The sequence below is a fragment of the Zonotrichia leucophrys genome, chromosome 4, assembly GCF_028769735.1.
Source record: "Zonotrichia leucophrys gambelii isolate GWCS_2022_RI chromosome 4, RI_Zleu_2.0, whole genome shotgun sequence".
Lineage (NCBI taxonomy): Eukaryota > Metazoa > Chordata > Aves > Passeriformes > Passerellidae > Zonotrichia > Zonotrichia leucophrys.
In genome coordinates this window covers 26,311,263-26,334,580 of record NC_088173.1, presented here as the reverse complement: position 1 = coordinate 26,334,580, position 23,318 = coordinate 26,311,263, and the positions used below count along the sequence as shown (strand labels likewise).

Below are 23,318 nucleotides of genomic sequence, written 5' to 3'. Positions count from 1 at the left end.
CAATTAAGTAATCCTCTGTCATCACCGCAATGCAGCAAATGTGCCAGTTCAATGGAGCAAATATTTTCCTGGGGACCAAGGCCCAGGCCAAGGGAGCTCTGCTGGAGCAGCAGAGCAGGCATGCTCTCACTTATGCCCCTAGCTCAGCCAAACACTGATAGATTTCAACTTTTAAAATATTTCTCTCTGTAATTATCAAAGAATCCTACTAAGTATGTTTGCAGTGTTTTCTTCTCTACTTGAAATAATATTCTCCTTTTAAAGATGAAATTAAAGTAATGAGAGCACAGAGGTAATGCAGGCAGCCTGAATTTTACAGCATAAGGAGGAGAAGGGACATACTCAACAATGTGCCTGATTGGAAAGCACTTTAATTGATAGGCTTTGAAATTTCTGCTGAGTTTTGCAGTGTTGGAGTAATCAGAAATGGAATTACTCTTCCAGTGAAAAGTAAAATTGTTAAAACCACTTTATGTGCTGCATCTTGCTGAAATTATTTTAGTTGGCAGCAAGTCTTCAGTGTGGGTGAGGTCAGTGAAAACAAACGCCTGCTTCTGGAATGCCTGGAAAGGCAGGAACAATCCACTGTACAATTGCCATAAGTTTAGGGAGAACTCTGGCAATTCACCCTTTCATTCCCACACTCCAATTACTTATGAGCTACTTGAACACAGCAGGGAAATAAAAGATACAGGTAATCTTGCACACTGATACATTCCATTATTTTTTAAATGGAAGATAAAGTAAATATTCCTTCAGTAAAGCAATATTAGTATAGCAATTTTTAAAGTGTCAGAATGTCACAGTCCTTCAAGTAAGGATATATACTTTTTATTTTCTGGGCCTGTCTGGCACAGATAATCTGATTAAAGTGTTTCAGTACTTCTATCACACTTACTGTGCACCCTTCAGTAACAGCTGTATGATCAGAAGGAGAATGCTTTTGGATTTTTACTCATGTTATGACTGGCTAAACTACCAGTCAAAATATACTTATTAAATACCCCAACCCTGTACGTGCCATTTAATTTTTGTCTACAACAAACTTCTGTTGCAGTTTCTCAGAATTAAAGGAGGCTGAGGGAGCTAACAAGTAATTCCACTTAATTCCCTCTCCTCTCTTCAGCTGCTACATGATACAGATGAAGTTCTTTGCAAGCCCTAAATACATTTTTATGTCTCAGGCAGTAAGACCTCTCTTTAGGAATGTAATGTAACCTCAATATTCTTCCAGCAAAGCAAACTCAGAGAGAATGAAACTACTGCAATATTTTCTAATAGGACATGAAACCAGAAAACGACATTTTAAAAGTGGGACAAAATACAAATTTTGTGGCAAATATGCAAAACTCTGGGAAAATCCCTAATGTAAGTCTTGGAAAGTGAGAGGGATCCAAGGAATTCTGAATTGCCTGTTTTATCTCAGACTAACTAAAGATGTTGTTTCAGGCTGTCTGCACATGCAGGTAAATAATGCTATGAGGCTTGAAATTTGGTTGATATTTTCATGGTTAGCACCACAAAAGGGTTAGAAAAATTTGAAATCTAAGTCTTTTGTGTATAATTCCGAACTAAGAAGATTTTATAGTAACAAACTGCAAGAAACTGTGGTGAGTATGAAGGGTCTAGAAAAAGAGAATGAAAGTTTTTACAGTAGCTGCAGGTTGACAAAAGGGACAGGAATTTGATTTTCAGAATTAACTGAATTTCTAACACAAAGCTGTAATGTTAACGAGTCACAGATGCACTATGACATTTCAAAAATTGGTTAGTGACATAATTAGGAAACACAGGAAATCAAAACACAGGAAGAGTTAGATGAAGGGAGAGAAGAACTCATATCAGCTAAGAGGCAATGATCAACTAAGATATGGTTTCTAATTTATATTTTACTTTACTCACCTAAACTATGAGGGATGTTGCCTGATTTGTTGAATTGGCAACATTACCTCTAAAAATGAAACAAGAGTTTCCACTATGCACTAGTGATTCAATCACAGCTAGACTGATGAACCTACCCTCTGAAAGAACATATGAGCTAATCATACCTTATACATACTTACTTGGCACTTTCAGTAGCACAAACACAAAGGAGAAAAGACAGTGATTAAAACAATCTATCAATAAATATCACTATTTTGAATTCAGCTTGCTTAGGAAATTCAAGATGCATTTATTCATCAGCTTCATTGAGCTGATGTTCCAAACAAAATTATCTATTACTGTTTTCTCTAGGAAACATTCAAAATTTAAATACAGGAAAACAAAATCTTTATATGAACACATGGCTAAGTGATAATTCAAATAATTAGTACACTAGGTTTGCACTTAGTAACACAACTCAGTTGCAAATTACAGTGGGTTTGCAAGCTGCCTTCTTGTTCTTTGTAGGTTTTTGCTTCATTCATTTTAGAATCATCATGTAATTAATTCATGATTAATGGAAGAATGGAGAAGGAGGAGTGAGTTATTGTTCAGGATATTTTGCAGAGAGAGACTCCTGCCTTTGTCCATTCAATTTTTTTCCACATTATTTAAATATTTTAACATTTAAACTATGCATAGCACCTAGGCATATAAAACCTCTAAGTTCTTTTTTTCTGGTAGGGATTGGATTGTAAATTAGATGTAGCACAGCAAGAGATGACAAATAGAGAATACTAAGGAAGGAATATAGTAGAATGATGCTTATTATTCAGGAGAGGAGAACTCTGCAGATGTTCTTTCACATCTTTTTAGATCTATTTTCCTTTTGTCTGTTTTGTTTGCTAACACACCGAACATCACTCAGCATGAGGACTCAAGAGAGGTCATCAATGCAATGCTAACCAGTAAGTTTTGTAAGAGATGGTTAATGACCACTCCCAAAATTTATACAAAATATTTCACATATTCAAAATGAAAACCAAAAATTCCAGTGTCTCATAACATGAAATCAACTAAGGAAATGGGACCTTGTAAACAGACTTTTTTCTTTTCACAAGGCGAGGTAGCTGGGCATGGATTAAATGCATACCATCCTGGCTTATGAATCTGATCTAGGTAGGTCCAGGCATTGTGGAGAAGGGTTGGCTGGATAGTGCAAAGTAACAAAGGCTCAAGTTCCAGAAGCTGTCCTGTGAGGGCAGCACTGGTGTCTGGGTACACCTACACCATGACAAGGCAAAGGGAAAAAGACTGAGCAGTTTTAAGAGCATCAGTGCAGGAAAACAAGTGACCACATCTACACTGGCACAGGAATTCTGATCAGGCCTAAATGGGCAGCCTGAAACTCAAGAGGTTTTTGAGAACACACAGCAGCCATTTCATTAGAATCAAGACTAGGTGATGCCAAGTGCCCCTGCAGAAATACCAACCTGCCACAATGCTCCCTTACATTGCTGGGGCTTTTCAGTGACAGCATCACATCCACTCAGCCTAATTCCCCAGGTTATTGCCAGCCTCTACCTTCCACAGTTGTTTAGTTGGCTGAGAATGAGCCACTACATTTTTTCAGACCAAAAGCAAAATGATTTTAAAAGGAATTACAGTGTAATGATGATGTGAAAATCTTAATCCAAAAATAAATATATCCTCACCAGCAATTCCCTTCACAATTTGCAGTGAGATTCTGAGTCTGACAAATATGAGCTCAAATCTGTTAAAATCTCGGCAACTTTGGTCACAGAGTTGACCAAAGTTGAGACCTCAGGAGACTCTATAGAGATGACTCCCCTACACTTAAGCAAGATAATAAAAATATTACCAGAACCCCCTCCTTACAGAAGAGGTAAAGAGTGAGTGAGTGAGTGAGTGAGTGAGTGAGTGAGTGAGTGAGTGAGTAGAAGAGGCACCAGTTAGTTTAAGGAGCTGCTCAGAGGGTGGTGTCAATGTACTATGCACCCCAGTACCATACACAATGAAAACAGCCCTCACACCTCTGCTCTTTTCAGAATTTGAACTTAGTGCATCATGGAAGCTGGAAGGACTTTAGTGACATACTCAAGGAGTATTTGCTCCAGGTGTAAAACCTGAATATACTTCTTTAGTCCCATTTTTCTTGAGTAGAGAAAAGCAAAAAGGGAAGAACTCTTTACAAGTTTTTACTAGAAATATGGTGTTTGGAACAGTTTGATTTGCAGCCAGACAGCATCCCATAAATATTTTTTTCTCTCTGCACCTTATTCAGTACTTGTTTCAATCTACCAAAGTTCAGATAGCAAAAAATCTGACTGAATGGAGACAGTGGGTGAAGCTGGTATATCACTCCCAATCAGGACTGTAAAACCAGTCTAAGTGTCAGCCAAACAGTGCTTCCTAGTATTTAATTCATGGAAAAACACCCTTAAGTTAGGAATACATAATGAAATTCATCTGCAGTGCAGTACTTTATACTCACTGTAGGACAGTACTACAAAATCCCTCTGTGGGACATGTATGTTTTGCAATTTGCATGGCCTCTGAGGCTTCACTTTGGAAAACCCTGCTATAAAGCATTTAAACAATTGGCTTAATAAGAATTACTGACTCGGGATGTGATCACTGTATTTCCCAGTAATCAGCCTGATAAGTTTCCAAGACACTAACAGTTCTGTTCTGGATTTTATTTATTCACTTCAGTGGGTTTATGCTGTCTGTTCTGTAGGTGAGATATTCTTCTTCCCCAAAAATATCCACTGCATGCTACTTCTTCTGCATACCCTGTGATTTTGATGAGCAATGAGAATGTTATTCTCCACTGGAACAGTAACTGGAAAATATATTTTTCACTTCTAATTTTTAAACCTACGGTGAGGTCCCACAGACAGCTATCTTTGAATAGCAAAATGTTTTCAGTGCACAGAAGAGAAAATACATTCCTTCAGGGATTTGTGAGAAGTTTGCAAAGAAATAAAGGCTATAGCATAGGAAATTTATGCTGCTGCAGGGCAGGTATTCTTGCTGCAGAGAAACCCTTTCATACTAGTGGTCTGTGATGAGAGGTAAATGATTAAACCAGGACAGTAATGTAATCCTTAACCCTGAGGGATTCCTAGTAGGTCAGGCTTCAGAAATGGCAGGGACATTGCAGAAACTCATGCATCTCTCCTACAGCTACACAGAGGACTTTGCTTTCCAGCTCAATCAAACTTGGTATCAATAGGGAACATTAAAAATTGCACTCTAAACTGAAACCACAACACCTTCAGATGTTTATTTAACAGTTGTTTTGGCAGCAGACAATTGAACAAAACACTGAAATAACCTTCAGAGGAATACTAAGCACCTAAGGAATGGTAAGGGAGCACAGTAAAAGTGCACACCATCTGGACAATGAGCTACTTGGCACCAATTTGCAGCTCCACTGGCTGATGAGCCTTTTACACACAAGATAAAATTCTTGCAGTGGACTAAATTAAAGAACAAACCTACTCTCTGTTAATAATGCAGTCTGTTTACCAGTGTTCAATACAGCAGTTTGAATGTTCATTAAAATTTGAAAGTATAATAAATGAAACTGAGTAAAAGTGATTAGAACATTTATGTTTTAAATCTTTCAACTCCCCCATGTTTCCCAGAATTTATGTGTCAGCAAATTCAAGGTAGATGCTCAAACTGTGAATTGTGGTAGCTCAGTTGTGACAACTTGCATCGCAAACTGTTTATTGCCTAGGTCTTGAAGTGTAGATCTTGCTCTGAAAGTGACTCTTGTCAAGTCCCATGTTTGCTTTCTATAGATCGACAGTTTCCCTATCCTGTTGTGCAGAACACCAAGTGGGGTAAACTACAGGGAGCAGGCTTTCTGCCCAGTGTAAACTTGATATTCCATGTATTTGAAAGCTGATAATTACAAAGAAAGCTATTTGCTTGCTTTCTTCTTCGTTGCTATTCTCATGGAAGCACCACCACTTTTGCTTAAAGGAGACATCACTCTTTTGTGATGTCATGGCCTTCATTCAACGTGTGGTGAAGGCACTCATGGAAATTTAGCCATTTAATTTCTCCAGATGGATATAAAAAGAAATTTAAGAGTCACCTGCATGCAATCAAGAAGGCAAAAGGCATTTCTGCTATGCAATGCTTACTTCCCTCCACCAAATAAATGGGCCCATCTATGGGTACATAAAGTACAAGGAAAAAAATGCTCCTCTTGCATTGCACAATCACACCAGCCTCTGCCATCCTCGGGGCATGAAACTTTTCATGAACTCCCAAAGTACATGGGGATCCATTTGTGAGCAAATGTGTAGCCTTAACACAGCCCCTCTCTGTGCATCATACTCCATTCTGTTTTTCCACAGGACCTGGGTCTTACTGAATGCGGAAGGGAACAGCTCTGAAGACCAACCAGAACCGTGCAGTGAAGACAATCTGTTTCTTACAGGGATATGAAATAATTTGTTTTAGAAATTAAAAGGTATTTAGCATATAGAAAGTGAATACAGAGGAGGAAAGGATGGCTCAGTTAAGTAACTAGAAGTTGCTCTGCAGGACAGTTCTTCTCTTTCCAACAAAGCCCTAGCCAAAGCTCAGACAAGTCATTTAAGGCAGCAATCCAACTTATACTGCCTGATGTCAGAGTACTGACCGGACACACTGAGGATTTAATTTGAAGTTCTGAGAACTCAGTGGCCACTGAAATCAATGGTGTCTCTGCTTTTAATGAGTAAAGTGTTATGTAATTTTGTTCACCTCAAGAATCTTAGTTACTTCATACCGGCCATCCCAAAACTCAGCGGATGCAGAATTAAAGGGTTTGTAACAGGAGGGTCTGAAATAACACATGGGGCCTAGTATCAGGCATGAATTATATTTTAAACAAAATGTGAGTAAAAAACAATGAAATTTTTAAATGCTCACCCACTTTAAACTCTAGATGAAATGAAAGAAAATATCTGAGGTAAACAGCTGCATATGGCTACCTACTTATTGCTGTATTGAAATGTTCCTGGCAGGAAGAAAGGGGAAAACCACCTCAATTCTAACTTTTTGATTATTTGACTTTGCAATATCTGTGTCGCTCTCTTTAATATAATAGATGAAAACAAACTCCAAAACCACCATCAGTTTATTTGCTGGATGAAAAATGTGTATATGTATAACTAGAGTACTTTACACTGTTAAAATTATAAAGGAAGGTCTGAAGACACATGCAGGTTTTAATGATGGACTGGAATGAAGTTTCCTGGTTCATACAGATGCAACAATTTTTTTAAAATCAAATATAAACAGTCCTAAAATAATAAATTGGAAACTGGAATGTTGCTGGACTAGAGAGAGAATATTTAACCCATGTGGAGGAAAAATATTGCCAATCCAAGTAGCAAGAAAACAATCTTTCAGCTGAAGATATATCCCTTCTGTCTAAAATTTCACTACCTAACTCAGGAATCCCTGGACAAAAATGAGATATTCTAGGTCTGGAACCAGCAGAATAGGTAGGATAACAGACACCTGAGTGGGCAGCTGAAGCTTTCTTGAAGTGTTTCCATTTTTCCTCATGAATTGTGTAAGCAAATGAACATAAGTCAGAGGCTGATTACATAGAACTACTGGAAAATAATCTGTCTACCACTACATGCTCATGAAAGCTAAGGTAAAAAAACCTGTGTGTGTGAACATATGAATATATGTATATACAGATGGGGAACCACAGCCCCATCACAGCAGCTCCTCTGATAGCATCTGCCTTAGCCAATAAACAAAGCAGAAGCACTCCAGTACAATAAAAGACAGTAAAAGCAATTTCCCCAATAAAGCATCTCCACTAAGGGTTTCCAAGTTAATGGACTGTTTATGATGACAGTGGACCGAGATTTGAGACCCTGCTCTAGCAACCTCAGTAAAAATAGCCATTTCATGACTTGTGGAGCTGTAACAGGCTCCCTATGCCCATCCATTCTTGGATTACACTGTAATGATTCATACTTGTACCTCCTGAATATGCTGAAGAAAGAGAAACTTAATGATGAATGAATTAGCCCATGCATTCTGGCCCTAACCTGGAGTTACAGTCTGGAGGAAAACAGCTAGCTAGGAAGAATAAAAGAAACCACAACTAAGATAGGCATGAAAGAGGAGGTGCTATTCTGTATTTAGTAGGATGTCTTGGGCAGTATTAATTCTCTTCTAGTGTAAAACCTGCACAGCATGAAGTTAGTAAGTAACGTAATGGTGTCCTTTGACAGCCTATTTTTTTACCATCTATCTATTCTTATGCATTGGCAGACTTTTGTAGAAGAGGCTGGGGATGCAGGTAGGATGGATTTTGGGACTTACAAAGAGATCTCTGCAGTATATCCACTGAATTCCTTTTGTTACTTTCAAATTTGGTTTCAGTCTGAATTGGATTACAAAGATATCTGAAATCCCTTCTGGTCTTGTATTTCCATTAAATAGCTCAAAAGAGTTTCCCCGTTTTCATAGAACTGGTAAAAAGTCATAATTTTTCCTTCAAGAAATACAATGATCCTATCTAGAAACACCCATTCCTAGCATCTCAAATTGGAGAAAAGGTATTTGAAAGGAAAAGGTATTTGAAAGAGGAATCCTCACACAGGCATTTATGCCAGAAAAGAGAATTCTTCTCATCAGAAGAAAAAAAAATAAATCAAAGACAGAGATTTTAGCCTTAGGTAAAACCATTTTGATAAAGAAACTGGAATGAAAGGCAATTCAAATAGCACATTCTACATTGCATTGCTGTAACATACACACTCACAGCTAGCCTAGCAATTCTTCATTTTCTATCATATTGTCATAATTTTTTAAAAGCTAAATAAAAACTGTGATATTGACTCTGCTGCAAACTGAAAATTATTCAGAGATGTCAGCTCATTTGAAGGGTGAGAATAGGTTGACTGAAACAAACAACGTGTTGGTTTGAAGGCAGCTGAACAGGGATCTTAGTCTTTTAGAAAATGCTACTGCTCAAAAAGAAGAGACCGAGAGAAGAGTCTACATTCTCCCAGAAAATATTTACATGGCAGCAGCACCAACCTTGTACAATGTAGGGAGTGTTCTCCTCCCTGACCAGCGAGCACACGGGCCGGGGCGCAGGGGCTGGCGGTCTGTTCATGATGAAGGATCTGCAGTGCCTCCATTTCTCCTCCTCCTGCTCCTCCTGCCCCAGGATGAGGTCGTACACTCCTTCATCCTGTGCCACACAAGTGTAGGGGTGCTCCTCCTCGCTGTCCTCCTCACAGGAACCCTGGTCTTCTCCACAGCATGCGGTCGGGAGTCCATCACTCTGCTCTCTTTTACTCCTGTCCATCACAAAAGTCCTCTCTGAAAAAGGAAGGGATTGTATTGCATATACAGGGTAAAGAGAGGAGATGATGACTTATTTTAAAGCTTCAGAGTTTCCTAAAGTAGTGCAGAGACCTCATTTCACTTCTACACTAAAGCATGCTCATTTTCAGAGCATTCTGATCATCTAACTCAGTAGAGAGGATGTCCCAAAGGAAAAATTCCAACTTCAGGGCCTTTTCATGATTTCACACCTGATTGTCAAATATAGATGCTTAGCTATTAGCCACAAAAAAAAAGGGATTTATTTGCAGAAACACTGAGTGCCCCAGTTGCTCTCAAGAGAGTTACACCAACATGTAACTAACACGTAACTCATGGTTAAGCCAAGTAAGAGGTACCTGTGGCCCTTGGCATTCTGGAAAGTCAAGCTGTTTGTTACCTGTTGCAAAAATGACTTAAGAATTGAAACTTAATTTAGGAAATGTTGGATTTTGTGTTTCCTACCTCTTCCCACAGGGTTTTGAGGACTTTACAAATCTACTGTGGGCCAAGGTGAAAAAGAAATTGAAAAGTCCTCTACAATGTAGGTAAAATGTATGACCTCTTACAATCTATGCTAAGGCTACCAAACCCTCTCCCCTCCAAAAACTTCCACGTCTCTCTGTATTCCCTATACTTCATATATTTCATAGTAGAACTACTCAGAACTTGCTTTGCTCTAGTTGCTGCCTTTTACAGCATTAAAAGGCATTGCTGGTTTCCCCCATACCTGGGTTTGTTTTGATTTGCCTTAAAACACCCACAAAACTGCTGAGTTAGAAGCTGTCACTGAGGCTGGTGTTTCCATAAATGTTTATAACTTCCTTGGCATGATCACCCATCTTTCCTGCAAAAACCATAGACCTATTGCCTGGAATCCCTGGACTTACTCATGTTTCCCTTGTGCTGTAATTTACTGCCTGCACATATGTGTATCTGCTAAATTCGGCTGTGGCCACTACTAGTGTTTTCAATCCTTTAGTTGCTATTTAAAGAATTACCTGTTTATTTGGTTCAGAGGGGCTTTGTAAGTGGGATATATTTGTTATGGGATGTATTAATAGTAGTATGTACCATTAACATACATTCTGGCCAAGAGATATGTTTTAAAACCACAAGTGGTGTTAATACACCTGCCGTGTATAATATGAATAATATTTTATTTCCAGGTCACTATATAAGTTCTGTTTCTTTCTCTGTAGGACATTCTTTCTTTCAACTCCCACAGGGGGCATTCTCAGGCTACTGCCAAAACACAGACTTGAAGAGGGGCCTTGGAGGTACTGCACAGCAACTCCTAAAGCAAGCAGCTGGCTGAAAATATGTATAAGTAACTCATTACAGCTCCTCTTTTAAAGGAAACATCATCCTGATCTGGAGGAATTCTGATACCCCATTTTCCAGTGATGAAACCACAGCAAAACACAGAAAAATTCAGAGCCTGTTTTAAATGAACTAGTCCCACAGGAGCATTTTTAGATGAACTCTGCTTTACCAGCACAGGAGCTGGCACAGGACACCAGGAAACTTTCTCTTCTGGTACCCACATGCAGACAGAGAGCATTTGGCAGAGAGTGTAACATTACTGTGGTGATGTAGCCATATAAGAACTATTCCAAAAAAGGCATTTATAACAAAGCTACACCAACAAATCCTGTGTGCCAAAACTGATCCCTCATTTATACACACATATAGATGCACTTTAATGTTAATTTTATGCTGCCCCTCTTTCTCATAGAATTCACTTACGACTTTCTACCTATAGCTATACCTTTCCTGCACAGCAGAACACAGGATAAAATCCTACCTATAGCAAGCTATTTCTGCCTAATTATGTGAACATCAGAGTGCTTGGTGATGGTAATTTAAGACTCTAATAGGTTACACCACGTTTGAAAACATAGTTAACAGTAATAAGCTGTGGAGAAGCTGAAAAGCAATTTGTGTGCACACGTATCAGTGTCTGTAACAAATAAGAAGGTTATTTTTTTCCCTATGCAACTATTTAAAACTGCTATTTAAGCTTGAATTACTTTGCATACTTGTTTTTTGCAATAAGAAAAATTGATGATCATCCCTCCTGAAACAGATGCAATAGTACTTTGAGGTTCTCATCACTTTAAGCAAATGACAACACAAATTTTAGATTTTTACTCTGGGACAGATGTGTTAAAAAAAGGAAAAAAGGAAAAGCATTTGTCAGAATTTTTGCCTGTCTTTTTAATATGCAATATAACTTTTTACATCTGTATAACATTGGCTCTAATGTAGTAAGATACTGTTACTGCTCTCTGTGTGGCCACTCTCTATTAATTCTACCTGTGAAACTTCAAGCTGTATATGAAATATAATTAAATATTTGCATATAAATTCATAATAGCATTTAATGTTTTAAAATGGTAAATAATGAAGTCAACTTGACAAAAATACAGTCTTCATCTTTATTTCAAACCTCTCTTGCAAACCCAGTGTACCATGCACTATTTGGCAGCTCTTTGAGATGGGTGGAATGAGGGAAAGCTGAACCCAGCAGCCCATACCAGAGCATTACCTGACAAACCTGGTCATGAGTATTTTGATACAGCAAAGATCCCTTGCAGATGCTTGTTTTGCAGAGATAGGGCCTCATATGCACAAGCTTGCCTTGTAGCACTAGGGCCATCGTGCCCAGCTACTTCCACAAGCAATTAAACCAATCTCTGCAGCAGTACATTGTCTGCCCCTGCATGTGTTTGTATCCAGGGTTATTTTCCTCCCAAGATCGTACCTTGTGATGAATTCTGCAGATTGTACTGTCTTTGGATGCCAGGTAGATTTCGAGGGGGAGGAGGGGGTGGCCTCTTGCAAAAAAAGCAATCTCTCCTGCTCTCTTTGAGCTCATCCCTTACATTGACATACAAACTGCCAGGACTGTTGTGATGGCTGTATGAATCCTCTTCTTCTTCATCTTCATCTTCATCTTCTGTCTCCTCTCTGCTGTCTTTTAGGTCATCCTTCTTTTCCTCATCCACCTCAAATTCTTGTTGGCATCTCAATCCAACTGCATATTGATCTCTTGAGCTCTGCTTGGCTTTTAATATTAAAGAAGGCATTATTTCATTTAAAAATTGCCATCTAGAAGCATTTCTTGTTTCAAGGATTCTTACAGAAGCAACACAATGGCTAATAAAACTTTTATGAACTGATACAGCAGGAAAGCTGTCAAATTCATACCATCAGTGAAGAGCTTTTTAAATATTTACTAAATCAACAGTGGAAGTTTTTGCTGTACCTTGCTACTCTGATACAAACGATCTTCGTGTGTGCAATGTTAAATTTTTCTAGAGTCACTGTCAGAATGAAATCACACACATTTTCCCTGCCTCCAGAATTTCTATTACCTGACTTTCAAAGCAGCACAGTGCAACACTTTGCAAAATAAAGCTGTAACTCACATGTCTGTGTTACTGCTTTTTGTACAATGGGATTTGGGTCTGATTTGAATCTCTCCAAACTGAAATAGACATGGTCCATGGGAGACATGACTGCAGACTTGTGGAAATAGAGCTCTTCTGTCTCTAGTCTCTTGGTCCACGGACCAAGAACAAAGTGGAGGGACATTAACGTGTACATTTTAATCACTATTACAGCATCAAAATTTTAGTAGTCAACCTCAGTAAAGTAACAGAGTAAACTACACGATCTGTCAGCAGACCTTACTGAGCCCTGGAGGTAGGTTTCCATCCTGAGTTATCCTTTGGTGAAGCCTGCCTTTCACCACTGATTCAAATGGGAGGTTAGGGCATTTACCTGGCTAACGTGGTACAATTAATGCTCTTTCTCCAGGTGTTCACCCTGAGGTGTTCCCATATACAATGGACAGAGACAGTGAAAACTTTATCAGAGCAAAGCTTTTCTTTCACAGTGTCTACCATCTACCTTTATGTGCTAAAGCAACCAGTTTGAACTTAGCAACTAAGAAACATCCTTTTCATATGTATGAGACAGTTGAAAAAATAAAATTGTCAACAAGATTAAAAGAGGATTAAATTTAGTCTCCTAGATCCATGATACTGTAAGATATATGCAAAAATATATGCCATTGGTAAATGCAAACAAGCAACTTTGCAGTTTTCAAGGAGAATGCATATGACCACACAGATCATCAACAGGCTTGTCACCAATCTATGCTTGGAAGTAGGAACATCAAGCTGCAAATGTCAACTATCTGTGCCTCCACATAGGACTCAACTGCACCTGTAGGGAAGCGCCTCCCCTTTTATAAAGGTTCTTCTCTGAGAGCTTGGAGAATTCAGCAGTTTTCTAGATTAAGAGTGGAGACCACAAATTTACAGAGTCTAAAAGGAGAGGTGGTTGCACTGAGGTCTCTCTTACTGAGTAAGAACTTTATTATCCCAACTGAATCCCTCAGCTGTCTTTTCCTTTTAGGACATCTGCCCTCCCTAGAAGTTGCAGTAACATGTGGAAATTGAAAGTGTCAGAGGAACTTGCCCTCTCTGCCCAGGAATTAATTCATTTGAAGCACGACATGATAGATTAATTTGAACAGTACCAACAAAGATGTCTAACAACACGACTTACCCGTGCCTGGTGGAGCTTCTGAGCCTAACATAAGCTCATAAGTGTCGCTGTCTTCCTCTTCCTCCTTGCAATTAGTGAAATCACTTGCTGCATTGTTCTAGAAAGAAAAACAAAGGAGAATATTTGTTTTAGTAGCATCATCTCCTGCCCTCACATTTTGCCATTGATATAATATACAATGTTCTGCTAGGAGGAAAGTGAAGACAGAAACATCATGCATTTGCAGTTATGTAGGGATCTACACACTGCAGGCAAAAGGACATCCCTGTGTATCTCTGGATACAGTGAAAGAACACCCTGTTCTGACACAAAACACCAAGTTTGCACAGCAAGGATTTAAGCTCACTGGCCTTTTCCTCTCCCTAGCACTTTGCTGGGCTGTCCACACAGTTCCCAACTCTGCTCCCAGCTGTGAAGCACTCAAAGATTAAGAGAAAGATTAGCAACAGAAAAACATGAAGTCCACAGGGCATGACTGAAGAGCTCAAGGGTGCAAGAAATCTCTGGGGAGCTCATTACAAACAGTGGTTTGTACCAAAAGCCATGTGTGTGCTGAAAAAACAGAAATGGGACTGCAAAGCATGTTTGGAGTCCTACCTCAGTGACCAAATGTGGCAGTGTGGTGTTTTGTTCCTCTAGAAAGCTCGTAGTTCACACAGTGCTGTGCAAAATTAGCCCAAGGAGGGTCAGAACAATGGGTTCTCTAAAACATTATCAGTGCATTTCCTCAAGCTGAAGAAGTGAACTTCTGCTCACCTCTGAAAAGCAAGCCTCTAACACAACTACAGAAAGGTCTGCTGTCTAGACTATAGAACACACATTTGTTAATCACTGATTTTCAGAAACAACTGGAATTTCAAAAAGTGTCAGTTTTTTTAAAGAAACCCAGCAGGACCTTGATTCTCCTGTAAGTGAGATACAAAACTATACTCTATTGACACAGTGGAGCCCTCAATAATTAATCAGGAGTTCTGAATCACAAAATCTTAACTCCAGGGGTTTGAATACAGCAACCCCAAAGAAGACAGGGAAACAGCATGGTCCATATAACATCCAGTCTGCAAGGTTAATTACAAGTAGGATAGTGGGCAGTGAAGTCAAGAGGAAGAGCTTGTAAACTTCTGCATGGCAGAGAAAGTGATTGTCAGGAGCTCATGCTGGACTCTGAAGAAGTTTGTTCCAAGTATCCTGCTGCCTCGTGGCACCCACAGCCACTGCCCAGGGACAGAGTTCTCACTGCATGAAAGAGGAAAATATTTTGAGAAATAGCAGGTTTTTCTGGGGAACTGAGAGTACCTTCTTCCCTGCTGCTGTTTTACACAGCCATCTCCTGAAAGCCAGTCTGAAGCACTGCAGCCACCAGACTGTGCAACAGGTGCCTCCCTGGTTTGCTTTGTTGCTTTACAAAAACACCTGGATCTTTACACATCTATATTCCCCTTCAACAACAGAGGATTCATCTCTGCCTCCTGTGCCCATACAATGTGTGCACCAGAGAGAGAATTTTGTTTTTCTTGAACTTCCCTATTACTTATGTAGTTCCTTTATGCTTCACAGGAACAGGATACCTCTCAAAAGCCCCAAAGTTAGGGCTTTTCAGAATATTTATTCTCAAAAGATTCAGGCCTGCATGCGCTAAATGTAAGAGTATATTGTGGGAGTAAAAAGGGACTTTGATATGTTTCCTGTGAAGAGATGTGTGTAGAAGAAATCAAGCAAGGAGAGATCTAGATACATTAATTTCTTCTGCTATAACATTGGAGTACCACACCCAGGAAATTCTTTCAAGGTGAAATTTGAATGTTTCAGAAGACTGAAGGTCAGCTGTCCTGCTAGATTATAGCTGCTCCAACTCAGCTGATAATGCTGAGTTGTAGGGAATTCAGGATGCAATTCAGAAGTTTAGCTCCTGACTACACTTTCTAAAAGTCTCCTGGACCTGTGAGACACAGAAAAGCTGAACAGATGGAAACAGTCTTTAACTAAATATGTTTACACTAGGAAAAAATTCTGTATAATGAATAAATTATTGACAGAAGTCTCCTCTGACACTGGGCATGTTGACACCATGAAGCTGAAAATCGTGCAGTGTCTCCAAAACCAGTAGAAAGTGTTCTTATTTAAGAATGCAAATTGACATAACTAAATTGGAATAATGCCATGGCTCAGCTTGCAAACCTTGCCCTGATGCCCTGAATGAATGCTCACTGCTGTTTAAGTTTGAAGTGTCTTTTATATGGGCTGGGTCTTGTAACTTGAATGCAGTAGCATAGCTGAACTTCCAAGTTGTTTGAGCCTGCTTGGCTGAAAATGGATCTTTGATTTACTCTAGAGATTTCTTATGGATGTCAAGCCACCTTCCAAAGGAAGAACTAGCTTAACTGGAAAAAAAAAAAAAAAAAAAGTTGTTCTCAGCACAAGACTGCTTACAAAGGACTATGGAAAAGGGCTCTGAATGTTTGAAACTAGTTTATGAGTTAGCAAAATAATTCAAAATAATTCCCTTACTTCAGGATGCTACAGGAATGCTGGCATGCATTGAGAGTCCTTTGAGAGACTGAAATTGCTTCAAGTCCTAAGATTAAATGCCACCTCTCAAAGTCAAAATGTAGATACCTAATTTTCTGTCTTTTATGCATTTTAACTGTCTTTATTATTGACTTTCAAAAAGGTAAAGTTTTTTAACAGCTTCAAAACTGTTCCAATACTAAGCTTGAACTGACTTATCTCAGTACCTTACTCAGGAATTCATTATTGTAACCATCTTGTCAGAATTTTTCACAATGCTCTTCTGAAGAGCCATCTTTGTAAGGTATGTGTTTGAAAGATTTTCACCTTGTTAAACTGATACAGTCATCCATGCTGGCAGGGGCTGACACCATTGAAATTAGGGGCATTTACCTTATTGTACAGTGAGCAGTGAAATATTAAAGAATTCAGAGGAATCTAACCCAACAGTGATGTTGTATCAAGTTATGGCAAGAGTGAGAAGCATCTGGACATCTGCACTTCATGTAACAGTTGTAAACAGTTACTCACTCACAGGTAAATATAGCAATCACAGCTCACATTAGCCTTTACGTATAAAATAGAAATGGCTATATCTAAAATACATCCATATCATATATTTCTAGAAACAAAGTAAGAACTTCTGATTTGTGTAGGGCAATTTAATCTCCTTCTGGATTCTAGGGCATTTCCAGCTGCCTGTTGGACAGAATTCAGGCTTGCAAGGAGACATCCCAAAAATACCCTCCAGTCACACTAAGGCCTGTTCTTCCAAGGCTGAGACAAATCTGGTTGCCTGATTTGTTTATAACATATCACCACAACATTCTTTCTTATCCCACTCCCAACATTCAGAGTTTGCAGTTCTGCCAAGAATGCGTTGCTCATTTGTCTGTCTCCCACTGCTCTGTAGCTCAGCATTTCAGAGCAGAGGACAACTACAGCATAGCTGTCTTACAGGCACAGTTTTTTAGGCATCCTCTTCTGACTATTAAGCAACAAGATAACATTCAAGTCACTACCAGTCACCCGGAGTAGAACCTGTGCTGATCACCAGGAAACACCAATTTCTACCATGTGACTTTCTTGAGAGGCACCAGTCCAAAAGATTCCAGCAGCTGCCCTCTCCCCCTCTGCTGATATGGAGCCCTGATCCTCCTGGGATTTTGAGAAACAAGTTGTCAAAGGCTGGTTAAAGCTACCACAGTCTATATGGGCCTGCGAGAAAGGCTGCAAGAGCAAATAGAGCCGAGATCCAAGCACAGTGGTGCTTTTAAAAGTATCTCATACCAACTGTGCAGTTATGTGGATATCTGTGTCTTTGGAGTGAGGGCGTCCTAAAGAAAATAAGCATTTTCTCTAAATACCATTAGAGAAGAAAACTAAGAGGAGATTGTCTCATTTGCACTTTTTATTTCAGCACCTTTTGGTTTTTTTCTCTTCAGTGCACATTTCAATGAGGCAAACAGTCCTCTTTGAACACTAAAATCAACAGCTTTGAAAACCTAGAAGTTGATGTGAACTGCAAACACTTCAAAATTTCATGTAACTGTATTAAGAGTGTGTCCACTCATAAATCACTACACTGGGTCATGGATTTGGAAGGAATTTGAAAAATCTTTCTATTATTTAAATTGCTAGCAGGGTACTGAATAGTACAAGAGCCAAGATGATACTAATTAATATGCCTTTCTATTTTCACAATGAATTGTTGAAAGATATCCTTAAAAAACCATTTCTTATTACTTCTGATTTCTTGTTAGCTCAATTTCATTTTGTGCCTTGGTCCTTCTCACAGTATTCTTAAATGCCTATGCCACAATTCTATCATGACATTAGCAACCTGATACAGCTTCTACTTCCTGTGGACTTCATAATCCTACTTTGGGTTGTTCTCTTGCTACTCTTTCAACCTATCCTTCACAATGCGGCAAGCATGCACTCAGATATGCTTTTTAATTTTTTATTTTTAATGCTGCTATTATATTGTTATTTTTCATTCCTGTCATAGAAACCAGACACAATAACATATCTTAGACTGCTCTCACCAAGGTTACCCGGTCTGGACAACTTCAAATGGTCTCCTCTTCTTTGTTTACACAGAAAAGAGCCCTCTAGCCATTTCCTTGACTTAAAAGGTCAAAACCTTATCAATGCAATTAAAAACTTGCTGGAGAGTGTCTCTTGCTGTATTCCTTTCCAGACAGATGCCGGTGACCTGGACCTCAGTGAAAGCCTACGTGCTGGTACACAAACACACTGAAAACATCCTCCTCCCGGGAGTGAATTTAAACACAGAACAAAATGGGATGTAAATAGGGTAAGTAATTTCAGCACCTCAAGACAGAAGAAATTGTTTTCCTTGGCTGGATGTTTCCATCATTTCTTTGTCATAGGTGTACCAGATTTGCTTTCTAATGTTCTTGCTTTCAGACAAACTGGACAGAAACACAGCAGTTGGATTTTTTTTCTCCCAGCCCCGGGTGATTTGCTCATACCACTCCTCAGACCTGTCAGCACTGGCTGCTTAGACTCTCAATGCAACAACTGAAGCAAAAGGGATATATTTCCATCTACCTTCACAGTTTTTGCTCCTTTTCTCTCACCCTCACTGTGGTGTAACCTACAGCCCATAATCACTGTCCTGTCAGAACTTTCCAGAATGCAGAGGTCAGAACTAGTGTACCATAGGAAATACTCTCCATTTGCACTCTCAGGTCTTCATGAACAGCAAGCAGGCAATTTGGCAAACACTTATATTTCATTTAGTTCAAACTGCATCCCTGAGCCTAGTGACCAGCTATTCTGGTTATAAAACTTTTTCTAGCTCTCAAGTCTGCATTAATTACGAATATTCACATATTCTACAATGTAAAATATTCATCAAAGTACTGGAACTGTTTAAGTATTTATGACTCATTTTCCCAGGGTCCTGTATGAGCACCTGGAGAAATGACTGAGAAAGTGAGCTTCATAAAGTTGATTGCATGCATGAGGACAGATCCAACATTGTTGTTCATTAGCTTTATTAATATCAAACACCTTTAGTACCCTATTAGCTTCTTGGTAACTCAAGCTTGCAAAAAACCATGAGAAGACCCTAAAGCATAAGGGCAATGAATCATTCAATATAGTGTTACAATCCAAGACAAAAACCAACATGGTTGTAAAGCCGGGCAGGTGGGAAGAGCAGTGGTGGAAAAAATCTTTCCTGCACATGTTCTGCCATGCAATACTGAAACAAACGGGGCTTTAAAGCAGTGTGGGCTGAATCCAGCCCTTGAAACACTTGAACTCACTCTCCTGACCTAAGCAAGACTTGTCTTGGAAAAAGCCACGAGTGGCATATATTATCCTTCCAGCCAAAAGCGCTGCTGCCATCTGCTTGCTCCCCATGTGTCTGAGCCTGCTGATGTGCAATGCAGTCTGCCCTCTGAGGAAGCACAGCTGAGCCGGCCCTGTGTGCTCCACCCTGCTGCCCAGCTGGGCCTCAGCTCTGTTCTCTGCTTCACCACAGCAGAGAAGGCAGAGCCTCAGCCCCACACCTCAGCTGCACATCCCAGGCTGTGCCCAGGAGCTGCACATGCAGCGCTGCTGAGCCACAGAGATCAGCGCTTCCAACTCCCAGAAATGAATTAGAACACCATTCCCTGCTCTATTTGTTTACAGGAAAGGTGTGAGGGCATTAGAAGTCCCTGGGACTTTTCTCACTGATGCCTTTCAAGGTTGTGTTTTCCATTATTTCCCTTCAGTTTACTGTGCCTTATGGAAGCCTCGCAGCATCAACACCAGATGTCAGATCTCACAGTGTCTCTGACATCCATTATCCAGCTGGGCAAGAGGCAACTGACTTAAAACTGTGTGTGCCACACAGGTTAGATCACAAAAAGAACAGGTATTTAACATCAGTAACTGTTTTTGAATAAAGCTGCTCATTCTAGGAACAAAAGGCAATGACTGATCTGTTAGTCAGAATGACTTCTCAGAGTAGCAGGCAAACATAACTTACTGCAAACCCCTCATGTCTTCCTCACACAGCTGTTTACACCATGTGGCTTTTTATTAGATGTCTGGACATAATAAACACAGTCATGTTGTTGAATCTCAAATATATATTACCCCTATCCCCGTTTGCCTTTGACAACATCCATTAGGCCTTTAAATTCCAACTGTTTTATGTGTTCAAGGTCAGGATGAAGAGGGCTTTAAGCAACATAATCTAGTGGAAAATGGCAGGTGGGGTGGACTAGATGATCTTTAAAATTCCCCTTTGATTCTACCTGAGCAGGACACAAGATTTTGGAATCCTTCAAAGGTATGTTCCTGCTGTGTAAAACTGCAGCATTATCATTCCCAGATTTCTTTTTTGGGGTCATTGGTGTGTGCATAATTTCTTTGTTTATCCGTATGGGTTTCAGTTTAACCCAACACTTTCTACCTTTTTTTCATGTTAATTCAAATCAGGAGTATCACATGATCTGGTGGACAAGCATGCTTATGTGCTGATCACACTAAACCTAACAAATTAGAACACAAAACCCACATACTAAATAAGGTACAAAACTGAGAAGGACACAGAATGACAGTAAAAATAATACTGTGACATTCACAGTAATTTGTAAAATTCACTCTGCATAAAATTTGTCCCAAGTCTCAACTCTACCATGTTGTCTGCAATAACGAAAGATAAAAAAATTCTAGAGTTCCCATTCCATTATGCTAAAGGTACATAAAATGTACATAACTACCAAAAAAAGAGATTACATAGAACAAATGAGAAATAAAATGCTCTACAGCTAAAATCTAATGATTTTGTGATCAGTCTGGAGCAAATGTATGACTGAAACAAAGTATTTGTACTATATTAAGAAACTAAACAAATTAAAGCATCAATGAATACCTAACTTTGGGCTCAGAGTTTTTAATAACAGCAAAAAGGAATTGTTTCATTTGAAATTGTCTGTTGTAATCTTAAATAATTTTTTTCTGGGCTCCCTGATTAAACCATTTCATTTGTATGTTTACTTTACCTTCATTACAAGCAGATCTGCTGCACTGCATATCAGCCATCATCCCTGAACTGATCCTAAATAATCACAACATTATTTTGTGCAATTTCACACTTACTTTGTATGGTTGTCTATCAAATCACAGCAAACTAAATTTACTGGTATATACAAAAATATGTTCTTAAAAATCAAATTGCTGCAGTCTCCATTTGAAGAATTTGTGCTCACTTTCCCTCTTCTGTGCATTTATGCTGTTCTCTAATCTAGCTACTGAGTATCAAGGGATTTTTCTTCTGAACATTCAAAAATAAAATTTCTCCTCAGACTCATTTTAGCTCATTTCTCCTTTAATGACAATTCTTGTTACTTCACTTTTCACACACCCACACAATTTTTTGAAAGACTTTCAAATCTTGTATAGTACTGATTCTGCTGAAAAAAATATCCACTACTGTTTGACAGGCTGTGTAATCATTGCAAACTCCACAAAAGCACTCCCAGCTCTCACACAGGTTAATTTTTTCAATCTAGAATTTTTCCTTGCTTTTCTGATCTTTTTTTCCTGGGCAAAACAATAACCATTCTCCAGAGAGCTTCTCTTTCTCTTGATGACTATGATTACACTGCTTGAACTCTCAGTGGAGTTTCTAAATTACCACTCCCATAGCAGATCCAGCAGTAGCAGAGAGAGAATCACAGAATCATTTAGGTTGGAAAAGAACTCCAAGATTATCAAGTCCAACCACAAACCTAACACTGCTAAGTCCCACTAGGCCCTGCCCCTAAGAGCTGTGGCAGCTTGTGGGACCAAAACCTGAACCAGCTGCACTCGTTTGCCAAGCCAGCACCTGCCTGTTGAAATTCACAGTTATTAATTTTCCCTCCACTTATTTCTTTAATGCCTGGGAGATTTTGCTTTACATTTGCTGAGATTAGTTCATTAAAATACTAATTTCAAGCAGCAGTTTTCTGCTGGTGAGCACTGCCTGTAGCGCTGATACACTCTCAGCTGCAGGAGAGTTCATAGATGCTCAGGTCCCTGGAAGTGGAAGAGGAGGTTGAAGATTAATTGACTGAATGACTGACAGGAAATACAACAGAATTTTACATCTCATACCTGTTTATTTCTGCTTTTGTTTCACCTAGATGGCACATATTAAAGGTTCTTTTTTTTAATCTAAAACACGAAAAAGTCATTAGCACTGAAAATCCCAGACTCTCTTAGCAAATTATATAAGCAGGGAGGAATTTTGCCCTAGTAAAGCATAAATATATTTTGGATGACCACAACATCATGCACAAGTGTGAAATATTTCAAATACTGCAGAGTAGCAGCTAGACAGAAACACACGTGAAAGTGTAATGGGCAAGTGGAAGAGCAACACTTCTGGAAGGCTGAAGATTAGCACAACAGAACAGCTGATGCTTAAGAAGAGTAAAAAAAATGGCATTTAGCAAGGTTTTGGGCCCCTGAAAGAATCAGTGACTATCTGGAAAGAAAGGAAGAGGGTGCAGAGGGCATTGAGGAAATGCATTGAACGTAGTCACAGCCCAGGCAACTTTCAGCTCCTTTTCATGTAATGAGGAAAACGTGGTCTGGCTGAGGAAAAGAACATTCAGTACTGTTTGTTTCAAAGCCCTGTGCTTCAGATTACTGACAAGGATGTCATGGACTGTACTCTAAGTTGCATAGATGCTCCTGGCAGAACATTTATGATTTATCACTGGTCTCAGGCTCTCCAGCACTAACACATCATCATTCCTCATTTTCTGCCCTGTATTCCATATACACACTGCAGAGTGCTACCCTAACATTTAAACAGCTGCTGTATTTTGCATGAGAAGTACATTTTAGATGCCAAGAGTCACAATATTGTAATTCAACCTCAAGTAACAGAAATTTCTGCATTCTCTGGTGACTTCTGAGATTCTGCCCTTCTGCCCCGAATCTTGGTAAACACTCAGAAATTT

The 23,318-nt window shown here is 39.2% G+C and overlaps 1 protein-coding gene across 1 annotated transcript in view; it reads right to left on the bottom strand.

Moving 5' to 3' along the window:
- The window catches only part of BANK1 (B cell scaffold protein with ankyrin repeats 1), a 132,056-nt gene that overhangs the window by 10,370 nt on the left and 98,368 nt on the right, over window positions 1-23,318 (bottom strand). Inside the window, exons 9-11 of the mRNA XM_064712302.1 lie at window positions 13,831-13,927; window positions 12,017-12,319; window positions 8,959-9,246 (exon numbers count right to left, since the gene is read on the bottom strand). Coding sequence (XP_064568372.1) covers window positions 8,959-9,246; window positions 12,017-12,319; window positions 13,831-13,927 — 688 coding nt within the window. The remainder of the gene's footprint in view (window positions 1-8,958; window positions 9,247-12,016; window positions 12,320-13,830; window positions 13,928-23,318) is intronic.